This window comes from Seriola dumerili, unplaced genomic scaffold (genome assembly GCF_002260705.1).
Source record: "Seriola dumerili isolate Sdu_G_001 unplaced genomic scaffold, Sdu_1.0 BDQW01001892.1, whole genome shotgun sequence".
Lineage (NCBI taxonomy): Eukaryota > Metazoa > Chordata > Actinopteri > Carangiformes > Carangidae > Seriola > Seriola dumerili.
Window position 1 is genome coordinate 706,160 of NW_019176147.1, and position 18,261 is coordinate 724,420.

At 42.4% G+C, this 18,261-nt stretch overlaps 1 protein-coding gene across 1 annotated transcript; it reads right to left on the reverse strand.

Annotated features, from left to right (window-relative positions):
- Positions 1 to 796: 796 nt before the first annotated feature.
- On the reverse strand, positions 797 to 17,977 carry dpyd (dihydropyrimidine dehydrogenase). Its single transcript, XM_022768938.1, has 26 exons — positions 17,709 to 17,977; positions 16,998 to 17,186; positions 14,001 to 14,111; positions 13,818 to 13,900; positions 13,060 to 13,147; positions 12,748 to 12,909; positions 12,056 to 12,252; positions 11,670 to 11,751; positions 11,174 to 11,261; positions 9,665 to 9,772; positions 9,045 to 9,214; positions 8,180 to 8,390; positions 7,723 to 7,907; positions 6,683 to 6,898; positions 5,897 to 6,061; positions 5,744 to 5,812; positions 5,533 to 5,616; positions 5,230 to 5,350; positions 4,955 to 5,074; positions 4,102 to 4,244; positions 3,401 to 3,455; positions 2,819 to 2,940; positions 2,538 to 2,687; positions 2,312 to 2,374; positions 1,543 to 1,620; positions 797 to 1,450 (listed from the first exon to the last, which is right to left on the reverse strand). The coding sequence occupies exons 2-26, from the start codon at positions 17,025 to 17,027 to the stop codon at positions 1,286 to 1,288; spliced, it is 3,066 nt and encodes a 1,021-aa protein (XP_022624659.1). The 5' UTR covers positions 17,028 to 17,186; positions 17,709 to 17,977; the 3' UTR covers positions 797 to 1,285.
- Positions 17,978 to 18,261: the final 284 nt, after the last annotated feature.

The following is an 18,261-nucleotide window of genomic DNA, read 5'->3' on the forward strand; positions in this document are numbered from 1 at the left end:
TATTTTTATTTTTAATGTATTTCTATTCTCATTACTGCTTGCTCAGTTGTTCCTATATTTTCTGCATTTATCCTGAACGTGATTTGTGCCTTTTTGACTGTTATAAAGATTGTCAATAAAAATAAATAAATAAATAAATAAAAAGCTACAGTGATTTCTCCTGCTAGGAGAGGACAACATGGCCTAACAGTAAATTAATCCAGCAACTGTGCAGCAACTGGTTGCTATGGTTACTGAGCATATCTGTGGGAGGGAAAGGGCAGGGAATACACAGAAAAAAAAACCCTATATCCCCATCATGTATGTATTATTAGAACACATTATACTGAATTACACACAATTCCACATTACACTGTACGATACGTTTACTGTTTTCCTACCATAGCCTATCATGTAAATATTATTATCCTGCTTTAACACTTGAATTTCCAGAAAAACTACAGCTTCTCTGTTTATTCCTATTTGTATTTATTTTTAGAGAGATGAGTGAACATATTTAAATATGTACATTTTGTATATTGAGTGATGTTGTCTACTATAATTAAATCAGGCAGTAATGTAGCAGGGTCACATCTGTTATCATGTCATTGATGGCACAGATGTTACAACACAGATGTTTTCATCCTGTCATGCTTCATTCTAATGCGACACTTTGTTTTCTACACAGATGATAATTTGGTTTATGTTTCTACATATTTCTGATGAATATATAGAAACGTGTGTTATATGCAGGTTGTTTTATGATGAATGAAACATAAAATGAATGGTGTTAGCTTGTGCTCCACTGTACAGATAGTTTGCTGCATCAGACAACCTTTATTGAAATCACAGATTATATTGCATCAAAGCATTTCTTTTTGCATTATTACATTTAACATACAGTTATTGTAAATTTAATCAGATATAATAGGTTTACATGTGTTTACAGAAAGATAATAACAAAGCAGAATCCACAAGGCACAACGTAATTTGAATCAGAAGCGACGGTTAAATTATTGAAAAATTAATTTGATACCATTATGGTGAACCTTGACCTTAAAAAGGTTGGTTGCCTCTTTCCACAGTGGTAGTATTAGTGCTAGTATTTCTTAAAATTTCCCATAAACTCCCATTCTCCTCCTCTATCAAGAAGATAAACATCATCTTCAACTCTTTACATCATCCAAATTATTTGCATTAACAGGAAACAATATCTCAAGCTTCATGCTGAAGGTTGATTAATTTAAATGTATAATATCTAATCTCCATCATTAAATCAGTAGAAAGTTTTGGTTTGTCTTTACTTTTAGCAGACAGGACTGATGGGTACACCCCTCTTGGGTACATAGGGTGTTGTCCTGGTAATCATGGTGACGCAGTCTATGATTGGGCAAACGCTGAGGCACAGGGTGCAGCCCGTACAGCTGTCAGTCACAAAGGGAAGGTGGGTCTCTGGATCGAACGTTATGGCCTGGGAAGACAAATGAAGTGTTACACAAATGAGGCAGATGAGTCTTAAATAAAACAGAGGAGAAGACAACTGTGTTTATGTCACTGACGTACCTGGTAACCGGAGTCATTGCAGGTCATGTAACATTTCCCACAGTTGATACACATCTCTTCATCTATCAGAGCCTGGACCTGAGGATACAGGGGAGGGTCATGATAATGATCAGTTCACACTCATTTTATTTTGAAGTAATCAAGTAAAGTAAGTAATTATCTGTGACCCTCTGGCAGTTCTTTTCCTGACACTACTGCAGCTGTCACCTTATGAAAAATTCATGTCCTTGTCCTGGACAGATTTCTTTGGCAGGCAGCCACTGTGCAGATTAATCCACAAATTTTAACCCCAGAATTGAGCCGAATTTCTTCAAGATATGTTTTCATTTGACGTACGGTTTGGACGGGATCACAACGCCTGATTAACCGATTAACTGCCTGATTTCCCTCTCAAACAACTGATTCAATACCTGGCACGTCAGAAATTTTGTTCATCTGTCTGCAGTTACAGTTCTATGGTTTAGTGTTTAATTCACTATATATATATATATATATATGTATACATGTGTGTATTTAAAGATGCTGATGACACAGCATAGAAAGGTGACAGGATTGGTTCCTTAGGTTTGTGACGTATGAATATTGACCGTGTTAGAACCAGGAACATTTTAATCTAATTATCCTGAGAAATCCGTCAAGAATGTCAAGAAAAGTGATTCATCCATGTTTCTCCCTCCGTTTATTTTCAAGCCAACGACTTCACTTCACATGTACCTGCACAGTCATTACAATATGAAGTGGTAACAACAGGTGAGAGAGAACTACGTACCTGCTCCATGTTGTTAAGCTCCTGGTACGCTCCGATGTGGCGCAATGCTCTGGCTATCACATCCTAGAAACACACACACACACACACACACACACACACACACACACACACACACACACACACACACAACCACGCACAGACCGTAGATGTTTACAAGCTTAAAGATGCATTTCACAGAACAAAGTGTGACACATCCTGATGAAGAGTGAGTGTATATTTGCCGCACCTTGACAGCAGGAACAGGTTTTTTGGGAGTCCCGCCCCGAGTGATGATGGTCTCTGTCACATCGGTTTTACCAGCGTCTCTGAGCCGCTTCTTGTACTGTGCAATAGCGTCTGTCTTCTGCTGCAGGTATGGACCAAAGCTAGGGAGGCTCTACACACACACACGTACACACACACACACACACACACACACACACACACACACACACATTCAACCATTTAGTGGTGCTGATAACAGGAGTAGTCACTGTAATTGCAGTAACTGGATTATTGCAGCAGTACCTTTCCAACCAGCTCTTCCAGTCTGGGAACTGGTTTTCCTTTCTGGTGTCTCTCTGTCGGAGGAGACTGGCCGTCCCAGTCCTTCAGCTCCAGGCTCTTGAGGTACAACAAGGTCTTCAGACCTTCAGACCAAACACATACATTTACCCTGATATCATTATCATGTAGTGTAAATATCTTAAAGCAGTGGCATCTGAATACACTGGAACATGTTCAGGTGGGTTTCAGGAGGGCGGAGGGAATGCAAAGTGTACATATATATGTATATATATATATGTCTCCCATAGGCACCACCCTCCTATGGGTGGTATCAGAGGGTTGGAAAAAAACAAAAAAGGACCTGTGTGGTTGTTGAGGTTGGAGAAGTGGTTGAATTATACACATCACTCTGGAAACTTTATTGACACCACTGACGAAAAGCGTTTTTTCTTTTAAACGAACCACATCAGTGTCACAATATGGACTTTAGTTCAAAACACAGCACAGAAGATCTTGCTGGGAAAAACAGGGCACCAGTAAACTGAGGTCATTGTTTGAGTTTAGCAACGAAGACAAAATACAAACTTAGAAACAGTTACGTACCGAGACAGTAATCCTCAATCACTGTGAAGTCCTGGTTCTGAACTGCACTGCACACCTGTTGTGACAGACAGAAGAGAAATATATATTTTAACATTTTGTATCTCACCCCCATAATACAGGAGAACAAATACGATCTGAGAGATGTTTGTAAGTTTACTGCACAAAAAGCTAAAAAAGGGATTAAAAGGAGACGTGTTTCTGTTGTTGGGGTTAAATTATGGAACAATGCTAATATACATTTAAAAATGTGTAATTTCCTTTAGGTTTACAAAAGAGTGGTTAACAGAGTTTTCTTTTATTTTTGGGTGGGGAAGCTTAAATTAATTAAATAAGAATGCAGGCAGGCAAATATAAGCATTTTGCTTCGGGCTGAGTCTGTTTAGTCACTATTTAATATTTCATTTATTTGTGTTTTTGCCCTCTATATTGTTTATAGTGACTGTATTATGTGTGATGACTGAATAAAAACTACTAATACTATAAAGCCTTTAAAGGACAGTATGAACCTTATTGCTGGAAAACAACGAATACGGGGCAAAATAGTGGATTTAAAATAAAGGCAATGACACAAATAAATAAACATATAATATATAATATAAATATAATGAACTAAATAAAAACAAGACTGGACCCATGTGCTGCATCATCAAAGCATTACTGCAGTCTCACCTCAGCAGCAGTAACAGTAACGTGATTATCACCTGTAACACTGAGGCTCCAGCGTGGAGAAACTGTAGTCCGGCCTCTGCTGAGTCAATGCCCCCCGTGGCCAGAACAGGGAAACCAGGAATCGCTCTGGCGATGGCCGACACCGCTCTGAGAGCGATGGGTCTGATGGCGTTACCTGCACACAGCGTTAATATTGCTAAATGCTCAGAGTGTCTGTCTGTCCGTCTGTCTGTCTATCTATCTAGTCTTGATGATGTCATAAGAGATATCTTGGCATGGCAACAGAAAGTCTGTGTTACGCTCTGGACTCATGGGTGTTTGCAAGACAGAGACGCTGCAGGGAAACCCGTACAGGAAATGTAATATATGACATACTGTAATACCCACAGTATGTATTAAAAATATCTATCATGAATTTTTGGAAGGTGTAACATGTTGAAACCATATTTGTTAATGTTATATACAGTTAATTAAAACAACATACATATAAAAATTCTATATGTTTATATATGTTTTTCTTATAAATTTTAAACATATAGGTCTATCTTTTATCTTTACATATGTAATTAATTTACATATATTACATACCTACATAAACATATATGGTTGTATGAGCTAGACATATATGACAATATATGAAATTGTTCCAATTTCCAACAGTTTACAACTGTAATGTATTTACATATATGATTTTATTTCATTTGTACATGTATTTCATATATGGAAATTCAATATATCTTTCATTTAACATTTCTCTTTAAAATCTTTCCCTCAGTTTATTAAGAACCTTTTATAACTACTGGTATTTAACAGTAACAGTAACAGTTACAAGGGATTGTGTGTGTGTGTGTGTGTGTGTGTGTGTGTGTGTGTGTGTGTCCTCACCAGACACCCCTCCATACGTGGTGCGTTTTTCCGCTCCAACCCCCGGCCAGGGGGAGCCGTCCCCCTTCAGTCCCATCAGTCCTGAGACTGTGTTGGTGGCGGTGACTCCGTCTGCTCCGCCTGTAAAACAACACAACGGTGACAACAATCAACAACCTTCTCTACATTATTATACTGTCGAATTTTAATCGTGTGATGTAAAAAAAAACGCAGAAGCAGAAGTGACACGGAGAGAAGAAGAGAACGAGGCGAGGAGTGGTGATGTGGTGTTGTACCTTCGTGAGCAGCCTTGGCGATGTCAACGATGTTGGTAACGTTTGGCGTCAGTTTGGCAAAGAAGGGAATGGAAACTGCTGCTCGCACCCAGCGACAGATGTTACGCACAAGCACGGGGTCCTAACGACAAACATGTTTTATATGACACATATCAAGAGTGATGTTGACATAGATGTCACTTATATTACTATCATATACTATATACAACCTCTGGGTATATGAAGATATACATTTATAACATATATGAAACACCCATAGTTGTGTGGGCTTGTGTGTGTGTGTGTGTGTGTGTGTGTGTGTACCTGTCCGCAGGCCAGGCCCATGCCTCTCTCTCCCATCCCATGGGGACAGGACAGGTTCAGCTCCAGTGCATCTGCTCCTGATTCCTAAACACACACATTGTTCTATTTCACACACACACTCACAGCTGGAACCTCTGTACGCTCTGCACATATAATAATTACAGCATGGTTTTCACTGCGCACACCTACTAGAGCTGGTGGTCTGTCTTACCTCTGCCATCTTGGCCAGTACCGTCCAGTCTTCCTTGTTGTAACTACACATTATACTGGAGATCACCACCTGGCAGAGAGAAGAGGCTCGGGTTAGTTTTCTTCTCTCCTCAGAGCAAGAAGAAACGTGATGTGACGTGACAGGAAAACTGACATTGTCGGGGAAGTCCTTCTTCAGCTCAGCCACGGACTGACACCAGTAGGCCGCCGTCTTCTCACTGATGAGCTCGATGTTCAGGAAGGAGCCCTGGCCGGGGCCGTACAGAGGCCCCGAGGTGGTGCCACGCACGATACGAGGAGACACGTTGGTGACGAGGTCCTGCGGAGAAAGGTTCACTCACGTGATGCGACACGCTCTCTGACAAACACATGCTGAGGATGAAATGAGACACTCCCTGTGAAAGTTTAACCAGTATATGAAACGTTTTCTGCCGTTCACTCTGTGTTTCCACGGGCAGTGACGTCCGACTAAACCTCTTTCATATTACTGTCACTGGACATGCATTCACTACATAAATGATCATACACAGAGGTCATTCAATGTGCTGAACACAAGTAAAAGAAGAATATGCAGGTAACAAGCACAATAAGAAAACAGTATAAAAACACAGATTATTAAATAGATAATATCCCATTAAAAAGTGCAGAAACGTTCAAGTCCTGAACAATGCAGAGCTTAACATGTAGAAGACCCCAGAGAGTTACTGTAATGCCGCACTCTGTGTTACTCACTTTATCAGACAGGAGGCAGTAGAGAGCCGACAGGAAACAGAGGAGACAAAGACTGGACTCAAACCGGGGTCATTACAACTACATGAGTCTTGTCTCTGTGTCGTAAACTCATCATGAACTTTGCTTCCAGCTCTTTTGTAAAATATACTTTTGACTAAAAGAAGAATCTCTGTAACCTCCACTCCACGTGACTGTTGTGTGCGTTTACCTTGTCCAGTCCGAACGTCTTGGTCAGAGCGAAGCCCCATCCTTGTTCAAAAGCTCGTCGGATCATGGCCGTGCTGGTGGTGGGAGGAGCAGAGGCCAGGCCGAACGGGTTGGGAAACTTTATTCCGCAAACCTCGACGCTGATGTCCACCTGATCTATAGCGCTGTAGAACAACGGCAGCTTCGGGACCGGATCCACCGCCTGTCCATGCAGGGACTACAGAAGGAAGGGACAGGATGTTTTAATCACTGATATTACATTTTATGTCGTTCAGTCCGAAGTCAAGCCCCATTATTCATGAATGCTCTTTGTGCGATGCGTTCAGGTGCTCCTGTGAATCATCTCAGACGATGACAAGAATCAAAGAAGAAGAAAACATGCTTGCTATCGTTTATTCTGTTTGGCTTCTGCCGACTGCAACACAGGTCTACGTTGTTGTGAGGATTTATACTTGTGCGCTGGTGTGTCTGCGTCGACTACTGACATCTAAAGACGACATTGGAGGAGAGGGTGTGTACGACCGTCGCACAGACTGAGGCTTGTCTGGCGACTGGGAGACACGGACGACACATGCGGACCAATCACAGTTGTTGCGGTCTGCGCGGTTACATTCAAAGGGAGACGCACGTCAGAAAAACCTTCAACGCACGAACACACCACAGCACAAAACAGTAACAAATGTCAGAGGATCCAAACATGGCGGTGTGGTGCACACTTTGACAGACCTATCTGTCAACGCAGTCAGACACTGTGTTTCAAGTTGGGATGATCTTAAAGTGGAGAGGTGCTGTCAAAGGCTCCTGTGGCTCAGACTCGTTGAACTGCCTGCAGCAGCAGCAGGGGAGAGATAATGCGCGCCACGCCCTTCTAACTAATCAGAGAACGCCAAAGTCGGAGGCGGGAGCTTTCGTTTCTTACGGTACCGCTAGCTTGACTTCCAGAACTTGCTTACTGTAGCTTTAAGAATGAATGACAAACACGCTGCTGTTGGAGCAGATCTCTTCAGAGCCCCGTGTTTTAAAACGTCTCATGAGATTTACCTGGACGTATCTGTGAAGGTGCCACGAGGCCTGTTTGCCGTCGTTCACCGATTCCACTGTGGTGTTTGCCAAACCGGCGATGTCTCCTCCCGCAAACACCCAGGGCTCGCTGGTCTGCATGGTGTCTGTGTTCACCTCCGGAGTACCCCAGCGGGTCATCTTCACAGGAACCATGGCGTCAGTCACTACAAAAAAAGTCAACACACGGATCAGGTTGATATATGAAAACATGTCTGCCTGCATCTACTGCATCCGTCCAACAAACAGCTTCGATTTCTGTTCTGTAACAATGAAAATATACATGATGTAGGACGTTTTGTCTGATGTAAATAAATCTCACGCACATCCTCTGATGCATCTTCAGTTCTAACTGTAGGTAGTTCTACAGTAGTTCTACTGAAGGGAAATCAAAAAGGCAAACTGTGGATCACTAGCTGTCAGCTCATTGGTTCGTTACCTTGCTGCTCGTTCAGCATGGAGCCGAAGGCGCTGATGATGTAATCAGCCTTCAGCCTGACAACTTGGTCTTCATCTTCCAGCCAATCACCTTCCTCGTTCTGCTCGGTGCGACAGAACTGCATCCCGGCGACCCGTCCGTTCTTCATGACGACCTCACGAGGAGACAGGAAGGGCAGGAACTCACACCTCTCCTCCTTCGCCAGCTCCATCTGACAGAACACAACACCAGGTCAGGACATAGTGAGCGGTCAGCTGGCTTCAGCTCTGTGCTCACATATACAGCATTTTAATACGGCCAGATTCACAATGAAGCTGTTCTCATTCACATGTTTAGAATATTAGGGTGTTTTCACATCTACTCCTTTATAAACGACCCAAACTCAGTCCTGTTAAAGTCCTGAACTCTGTTCTTTTTGCGTTTTTGCATCGAGTTAATTTGAAAGAGGACTCCTCTCCTCTGAAGCTCTCAGACCTTTACTGCCTTGGATTATGGGTAGCTGTGCTGTTACACTTCCTCTGGTATTTGGGTAAATTAGTATAACTATAGTAGTATATAAAGCCCCGTTTCCACTGGTCAAAAAACCCGCTAACATCTGGATTTTGTTGGCGATGGAAAAGGATTTAATCAGCATTCACACCCGGGTCAAATGACTCTGCAGTAGACACAATTATTTATTGGCTCCAGCTCCAATTGGCATTCAGCTGACCAATGGTGAAAATATGATCACTCAGTCAGTCAGTCAGTGACATTCATGATTATCGGACTGACCCTGTTGGTGCAACGCAGTCAAAATCATAAACAATATATTCAGTATTCCTGATTTATCCATCTGTCCATGTATCTGTCTATCCCACGTCCATACCTCCTCAGGAACAGCCCTGATGTTAGTGAAGCCCTTCCTGAAGCAGATGTACACTCTCCTGGCTCCGCAGCGAAGAGCCGAGGTGGCGCAGTCAAACGCGGTGTCTCCGGCCCCGAGGACAATCACCACGCCTCTTAACTCTGGCAGTGAAGCGCGACACTGACACATACCTGGACAGAGTGAGATGGACGGAGACACGGTGATGAGAGACTCAGTCAGACCCAGACTCAGAGGAGGAGTCTGTTGAGACCAGAACCAGAGACTAGCGGACGGATCAGAACTGTTAGCACAGTTAGCATCTTTTATTTGTTTATGTTGTTAGTTAGCTTGTAACTGCCAGTGGCTGACACAGTGTTGGTAGTTGTGCTAATGCTAACTCTCTCCCTCTGTCTGTACTGACAAGGTTTCAGGTGTATTTAGCCCCGCCCCCCCAAGTTGACAGGATTGGTTCCTGAGGTTTGTGACGTTTTTATGACACTGTCATTGGTGGAAACACTCAGTCATGGCGTTGATGATTATTTCAGTCATTATATCTTGTATTAAATAAAAACATCATATGGACGTTAACGAGGTTAAAAACGTGATTTTCATCGGAAGTTTAAGTTTGATTTCGTCCGTACCTTTCTTGCTGGCTGAGGCCACCATGGGCAGGAAGTCTTTGGAAGTGAAGAAGCCTTGGTCCATGGTTAAACCCTGGAAGATCTTAGCTCTGTTGGCCTGAGGAAGACCTGAAGTCACACACACACACACACACACACACACACACACACACACACACACACATACACACACACACACAACCATGGGGAAAATGATACTGATGTTTGAGTCTGATGAGTTTTAGCTGTATATTATTTACATGCATTTATTAATTTATTAAGTTTGTGTGCTACTTTAATTGATCCATATTGACGTACATATATGTTGTATTTTAAACATTTGCTGAAAGTGTGAAACTGTGGTGGAAACATATGATCAGCAGTTAAAATGCTGTGATTCACAGAGTTGTGAAATGCTGTTCTTGTTCACACCGTATATGGAGTTGTTTTTCTTATACATGCAGGGAAATGCATGACAGTTAGGATAACTGTTGGCAAGAAACCTTTAGAGCGAGACTGAGATAAGAGGAAGTTGCCCTCAGCTTAACACGGACTCTGTGAAGGGTCAGCTGCTCATGTCAAACTCAGACAGACGTGGGCTGCGGTCGGAGAAAAATCTCCTCTCTGACCCCGTCTCCTCGACCGGAGGGGAAACATCATGAGCTCAAGGAAACATGTGAAGGAGACTTCATAAGGACTTAGGAGAAGAATCCAACTGCACTTTTTCTTTTTTTAAACGATAAATCCTCTTTTCTTAACCACTAACAAAAAGTTAGAGGATTGAAATGTTGAAATAAGATAATATGAAGGGAATATACACGTAGCGAAAGTTGAGCCAGTGAAATAATAATGAAAACTAGAGCCACCTCCTCATGGTCGTATCCCTCCGCCACTCAGACTAGTTTCAGGTTACGTCCCTGATCATCCAGAGTAGGAGAGGAAATGAACCATTGGTGTGAAATATTGTCATAATTGCTGTGTGAAGTCTTGAGTTATGGCTAAAAAGTGTTTTGTGAGGTCACACTGACCTTGACCTTTAACCTTTGACCACCAAAATCGAATCAGTTCGTCCCTGAGTCCCAGTGAACGTTTGCACCAAATTTGAAGAAATTTCCTCAAGGCGTCACGGAGCTATCGCATTCACAACGCCAAAACTATGATTTGTGAGGTCACCGTGACCTTGACCTTTGACCTTTGACCAACAAAGTCTAATCAGTTCATGCTTGAGTCCACGTGAAGGTTTGTGCCAAATTTAAATGTTGCTGCACCAAGGAATTGTGGGGCGGTATTTTCTCCTTTCCTTTGGTAAAGGAAGCTCCAGTGTTTCCTAAGCTGAAGGAGACAGGAAGCACTGAAGCTCCCTTCCTCATCATTTAGAGAAGTGGAGCAGCTCTGATAATGGCCGCCGCTCAGATACTTCCGGGTCATTTCACTCAGTTTGAACCTTTATAAGAAAAAGAAAGATTTCTCGACTGCAGCCACGCTCTGGTTTGTGAGTCTGTATTAAATAACAAGTTTAACTACACTCACCAATCCCAATAAAGACGGCCTTAAATCCTTCCTCTCTCAGGGACGTCAGAGTCATTCCATTAACACCGAGACCCTTCTCACACACCACCTGTACACACACACACGCACACACACAGACACACACACACAGACACACACACACACACTTTAACAGAACTGTGAGGGTGCTCTTCATACAGTCACACTGTCCTACTTAAAACTAAAGTACCGAGTGTTTCATAAATCAAAACTGTGATTATATTATAACAGTTTTGATTTTCTTTCTTTTGATCACAAAATTTAAAATGTTGTAAATAATATTGAAGATCGTCATAATATTGGAGATTTTTCTATCGAATGTGCCGACAAGTCATTTGTTGTTTTCCTTTATTTGCTGAGGACATTATGGAGATTAATAAGCAAAAAAAGTCTAAAAACCAACAGAGAACTTAATAACAATTACTGCATCATATATTTCACAGCACATCAGAACAATATGGGAAACTGCAGTTGGTACCTTGACTCCCAGATCCTTCATCAGGTCTATTTCAAACTGGACAACCTCATAGGGAAGACGGAACTGGGGGATTTCTGATGTGCTGCGAGGAAGAACAGATATTTTTGAATGTTTCCTTCGCCACACGTCTCTCCTCTTGTCGTCTGGGTTTTTCTGCAGCGAGGTTTCAGGAGTCGCCCTCTTCATCTTCTCCAGTCTGCCTCTCCTGTCTCTCCGTTTGATCATTTTCAAACAGACCTGCATTCGGTCCTCGTCACCTTCATTAACACCGACCGATTCCCAGATGACCCCGTGTTTAAGTTGCTGTATCTGAACCCCTGCTTTGTAGAATCATGTGTAAAATATAATATAATAAGATATTTAGTATGAATGTGGTGACACGTTACCTCAGCCCTCCAATGTACTTCTGTCTCTCGAATACGGTAATATTATCGTATCCCAGACGAGCCAGAAAGGAAGCACAGCTGACCGACGCTGGGCCACAGCCAATCAGAGCGATCGGGGTGTGGTAAGACTCTGGCATCTCACTGGATGGTGGGAGTTCAGGATTCCTGATCTGAGCGATGCCCATCTTACTAAACACCTGAGAACAAAAAACAACAACCTTGTCAAACCTTTAAATAAACTGCATTCAAATTATAACTGTCAACACAACATGGCCGACTTCACAGTGAGGCTGTGTAACACTTGGATGAACAGTGGCCACAACGAGCAAGTACAAGATGATGGTTAATCATCTATCGAAAGTCTGCTAACGTTAGATAACATTAGCCTCCGTATGCTAGAGGTCATATCAGGCCAGGCCAAGTAATGTTGCAGGAGCAAAACTCCCTGTGTATTGACTTGAGGAGCGGTAAAAGACATTGTGACCATACAACATAATAATAATTATAATAATAAGTATTTATGTCATTTAAGTTCTGGTTTCATGTGCTGCTGTATTACCTGCATTACTGCACACTTCCTGTGAGCTACTGGCGTTTACAAACTTCCACAGTTCTGTTTCTTTCAAAGTAAATTCTGGAAAGTGTCAGTAACATGTTTAATGAAGACAAGTTGACAGCTACACGTGTCCTACCTCCACAGCAAACTGCTGTAAGCCTCCGATGTTGATGGGTCCTTCCTCGGAGGCGTACAGGTTGCAGCCGCCGACACACAGATCTGATGTGGGACAAACCATCCCGCAGGTCAAACCCAGGGGGTTGTCGGACAGGATGGCCCGCGCTGCCCCATAGTAGTTCTGGTAAACGCACACACACACACACACACACGACTTTAGTATTGTGTTACCTACCATGATTAGCATTGTCATTGTTATTCCTTCTTCTTTGAGTTAGTTCTCATCATAGACAGATGGATAGATGTATTGACTGCGTGTGTTTTCTAGTACCTTATTAGAGATGCTTGTGATGAATGACTTGATGTCCAGGTTGGTCGGGCAGCTCTTCTGACAGGGAGCATCTGCACATTTTAGACACCTGGACACAGATGTCACTTTTATTTGACAGTTTCACCAAGTTATTGACATTAAAAATAAAATAAAATAAAAAAATACTTCAAATCAGAAAAAAAGGTGGTAAATTTTCTGTCTGCCAGACTTTTATTGATAGAAATCACCATAATAATAATTGAAGTTTTGGCCTGACGATGGGGCTGGATGAACCAGTCCGCCTTCACAGCCTCGTTGTGTTTGTACAAACTGTCACTGTGTCAGAGGAAAAGCTTCTGTAGAAGAGGTCAGACATAAACCAGACTACAAGGCTGAAGTTTAGTGGTGGAGACGTTGAAGTCATGTGACCGTGGTGTCGTTGGTTTATAGCCTAGCGTTAGCTTCTTATTTCTGCTGATTGTACTGAGGCTTCAAACATCATAACGTGGTGTTTATTAGAGAAGAGGATCCTGTTGAACAGTCACTATTTTATTCTCTGCAGAGTTTATTCTCTGTAATAATCCCAAAGTGAATGTAAAAATCCCAGAGGCTTTTTGTGGAGGGAACCAGGGTGACGCTAACATCTGGGTCGACCTAAAATAACATGTCGTCCCTGCACCACTGTCCTTGAGGCGACTCTTCAGCCTGCTCATTGTAAGTGACTGAGTTTGTCCGATAGTGAGATTGTTAGGAGTCATTTGCATCATTCATTCATTCACCTCATCGCTTCTCGCAGAGCTCCACGCTCGCTCAGCGTTGTGTGTTTGATGTCGTCAAAGTTGTTCTCTAACTTCACAGAGGACTGAAAGAAAGAAGAGTCGGGGGGGAAAAAGAAGGATGAAGACAGTAATGAAGAATAATGTCAAGGAAGACAATGAACCTGTATGTGCAGTATATCTCACATCACAGCTCCTTTCAGGGTTTCTTTTCCAGTGTTTCTTTTCTTCCTTCTTGTTGGCGGTGGACATGATCTGAGCATGAGTTTTCACCCTGGGGTTCAGAGCCAGGATGCTCTGCAGACAAACACATCAACACGTCAGTAAGAACAGACACAACTCCTGATTCTGAGTCTCTGACAGACACAAATACAGTTGTTTTCTGTCCTCACAGAAACGTTTTTAGTGACCTGTTCTTATGGAAGCCATGGTTTATATCCCGTTATCACCCGATCGTTAGTTAATAATTTCTTTATCTCAGGACATTAAAGCCATTTTCTTATCATGACCAAATAAATCATCATAACTGTCAAAGTTAAGGATGGCTAGGTAACAGGATGTGCCCCGTCTTCACAATTACTGACGTTAAGTTACATCAAGGTGTGTGCAGTTTTACAGATGACATCTCCGCTCTAACCAAAGGTTTTTAGATCTGTGCATCACAGCTGGAGTCGTGATGTTGTTTTCCATGTGAGCTGCTGCTGTTATCTGACTTTCTGGCAGATAGAGATCCGCTGGACAAACACTGGATCTATGGAACATTGTGGGACGTTTGCTTGTTTGGATGGTTGGGGGTAAGATGATAAGATAATGATGAGCTGCAGGGTCAGTGCACTGAGGTTATGTGACCTGACATGTTGATGTATAACAGCGGAAATGAAGCAATAATTTACTGTATGTCATTTAGAAAGGTGGTTTAATATTTCCTCCGGTTATTACATTACCTTTTCATACGTTTTGAATCTCAGTGTTTAAACCTACAGATTTTTTATGACATCTGTCGAAACTATTGCCCCATCGCGACACGTGCCAACCCCTTTCCCCTCTGACCATACATCACTTATCTACAGCTCCATAACACACGGCTTGTTGCACAACACCATAAGACTGTAGTAAAAACATGACATTTTATCCTGTTACTCCTCACTTTGCTGCTGCATGTTAGTGGCAGACCAGCATGCAACTCTTGTCTGTCCCCAAGTGCAGTGTAGTCCAGGAGCGTGGCCTTTAAAGCCGCTGTCACTTATATTTTACTGCTGAAATCTAAGCACCTGAATGTGATTAACAAAGTGAGTTTGCAACAAAAGGAGCAGAACATAAACTTAAAGTCTTCATGTAGTTACTGATCAGTGACTGTAGGTTCAGTCTGTTCGTGTAAATCATTGTGGGAACTGATTGAAAGACGTCTAACGCTGTGATTTGTGCCTTAATAACAGCAAGCCACAATCCACAGAGGGGCAAGTGCGCCTGACTGTTAAAGGGAATGGGAGACGGCACTCTGATTGGTTTATTGCATGTTTAATCCATGATTAATTTAGAGTACTTAGAGAACTACACTTTGGACTGTTAGCGCAGAGCCGTTACTCTTTCTGAAGTATATTGATCTGGAAAGAACTGAACAGGGTTATTTTTATGGGTATCCTGTTAGCTACTCACTTATTTTCATTTATTTATCATTAATTATTTAATTATTAATATCATTATAATTATTATTTTTATTTTTGTTGGGTGAGGGTTTGGAAATGGACAAAAAAAACATGGATTTTGTTCTGTTGGATTTGCTTTTCTCCTCTACATAAAAAGAAGAATAACGCTCTTGCTGGTGTCGGTTTAGCAGGAAGTGATTGTTCGTTATTCAAGTGAGAGTTTCTGCCTCTTTTGTCTCTTTATATTATTTTTCTATATAACGCATTCCATCAGTGTGCTCAGTCTGTGCAGACTTCTTTAACATTGAGCTATCCAGTATTTCCTTCATTAATGTGCTTAAGTGGTTCTGCAGTGATTTTCATATTTCACTTCCATAAAATCAGGAAACACAAGAGACACATTTCATTAAAAGACAAGGGTTAAGATCAAGGTAACATACAGCTGATATATCCTGACTCCTATTCTAAAAACACTGCACTAACAGTCAGGATTCCTCACATGTGTTATGTCCCATAATGCAACTCAACAGTGTCTTCTTAAATGTCCACTTCTTTGTAACCCTGAGGATGTAAGTGTTTCACAGGCTGAGTGGTTTCTCCTCGTGACGAGGAAACTAATGAGTGACCTTCATGCGTAAATTTTAGTGGGACGCCCCTTTAAAATGTTAATCCTCAAAATCCTCTTTTGAATCCTGTCTCTCCCTCCGGTCCCTGCTGATCCCAGCTCAGTGTTTCTGCAAGTCATTCAAAGTCTCTTACGTTTCTATAGGTGAAGCTGCTTTTATTTCTTTATTTTTACCGTCACGTGATCACAGGTGGAGAATATTTAAACTTTTCTGCTGTGAAACTGCCACCAGTCCAGCTCCGGCTCAGTAGCCCCCTTGTGAAGCCCCAGATTAGTGTCCTGTCCGTCGTGGTGGAGACTAATCCCCACACTAAACTAAACAAATTCCTCTTTGCACTTGATCTGAAAATTCAAATAACCTCTACAAGTCCTCCGAGGAGTTTCACAAGTGCCAAGAGGATTTTACAGAAATATAACAGACTCTATATGACACAAAAACCCCTGCCACTGAACATGATCGTACAGGGTTCACGAGCCCATAAACAGATGGAGATTGTGCTCGTGAACCCTGTACGATCATGTCCGGTGGCAGGGGTTTTTTGTGTCATATAGAGTCTGTTATATAAGAAAGCATGCAGGCGTACAGGACAGGACACTAATCTGGGGCTTCACAAGGGGGCTACTGAGCCGGAGCTGGACTGGTGGCAGTTTCACAGATTGTGGTAATTATTAAAGGACACTGACCGTGAACTTTAGTCAATGATCAATAACCATCAATATGATCAATGAAGTGTTGTAATTCAAAATCATTATGTCCCGTCAATATTACAGAATGAATAAGGAGGCGAAAAACACCCAAAACAAAAGGTGATTTACCTCATAACAACTTGACATTGGGATTCATGGTGTGTTAACGAACAGAAAATAAAGGAAGCTGCTGAGAAAGGAGGTAAAAGAGACACAGTAGTTTACCTCAATGTCTGGAAGGTCTTTACTCAACATGCTGCTTCTGTCCAGAGTTTTCTGCGAAGATCTTCTGGAGATTCTCGTTGGTTTTGAAGGTCCGGATTAGAGGTCCGAAGCACTGTCCGGGACGGCTCCGCTCCCAACAAGTGAAAGTATCAGACAGCTGACCGACTCTTATCACGTCCGCTTCGCTTCCTGTTGAGAGAGAGAGAGATGTCAGACGACAGGCTGCCTGGTGAGAGCCACCTCTGACAGACAGAGCCGTTATCTCTCCCTGGGGGGGGGGGGTCAAAGTTCAGCACAGCTGGGCAGTCTGGACAGGTTCCCAAGTGCATTACACCTGAGCTCCGGATAACTGTGACCTCACAAGACAGGTCAGGTCCAAACTCCACCTCTTGTGAAGGGAGCCTGCATGCTTTCTTTTTTGAATGTAATTAAACTGCCTTCTTGCCGCTCTCAAAGACCCCCCCCCCCCCCATTGTGTTCACACAGCAGACATCAATCATCTCATTTTAAACACAGTATAAACACAGTGTGAACCAGAGACCTGCGGTCACTTTTAGACAAGAGAAGCAGGAGAAAACACCCCCCCTACCACCACCCCTCCTCCCGCTTCCCGTCTAAACAGTTTCCTGGCGGAGGAAATGTCTGTTCCTTAAAACCGAAAGTAACCTAAATATATATGAAATGTGCGTTTTAGTGTCGGAGGAAACTCACCTCTGTGCTGCTCAACATGATCATAAACATTCACCCCGGTGTGACACTGATCCCCGGCTGCACTGTGGAAACTTTTCTTTGCAGAAACGAGCCACTAAAGAAGCTGCTGCAGCGGCCAGTCTAACGCCGTTACACATGATGAGCAAAGTGACTGATGTGACAAACTTGCCGATCTGGGAGAAGAAATCGATTCTTTGCTCGCGGGTTGAAGTAATTTTCTAATGCAAAAGGTCCGTTTCCAAACAAGCCCGGTCCTGCTCACCGGACACGCCGCGCCCACCGCAGTGACACGGTGCGATCAAACTTTTGATATGATACTTCAAGGAGACAAAAAAAAAATTGATAAATCTTGTTATTTTTAAATGAGTAAATTCTCGAACAATAAACCTCTTTCCTTCTTTAATCATAGAAATATAAAAAAACGTACACACATCATATCCACAAGTACAAAGAGAAAAGCGATTAAGACATATAAGGTAATGCTTGCAAAAACTTTTCCTGTGATTCAGTCTGTGACTCAGGAGACAACAGCCCGCTGCGGCCACGAGAGGGC

Excerpts from the sequence above, each read along its gene's own strand:
- dpyd (XM_022768938.1), bottom strand. The coding sequence starts at position 17,027 with ATGTTGAGTAAAGACCTTCCAGACATTGAG. Across the intron at positions 6,062-6,682 it reads AGACGTTCGGACTGGACAAG|GACCTCGTCACCAACGTGTC; the intron begins GTAAACGCACAC and ends CTTTCTCCGCAG. Across the intron at positions 2,375-2,537 it reads AACCTGTTCCTGCTGTCAAG|GATGTGATAGCCAGAGCATT; the intron begins GTGCGGCAAATA and ends GTGTGTTTCTAG.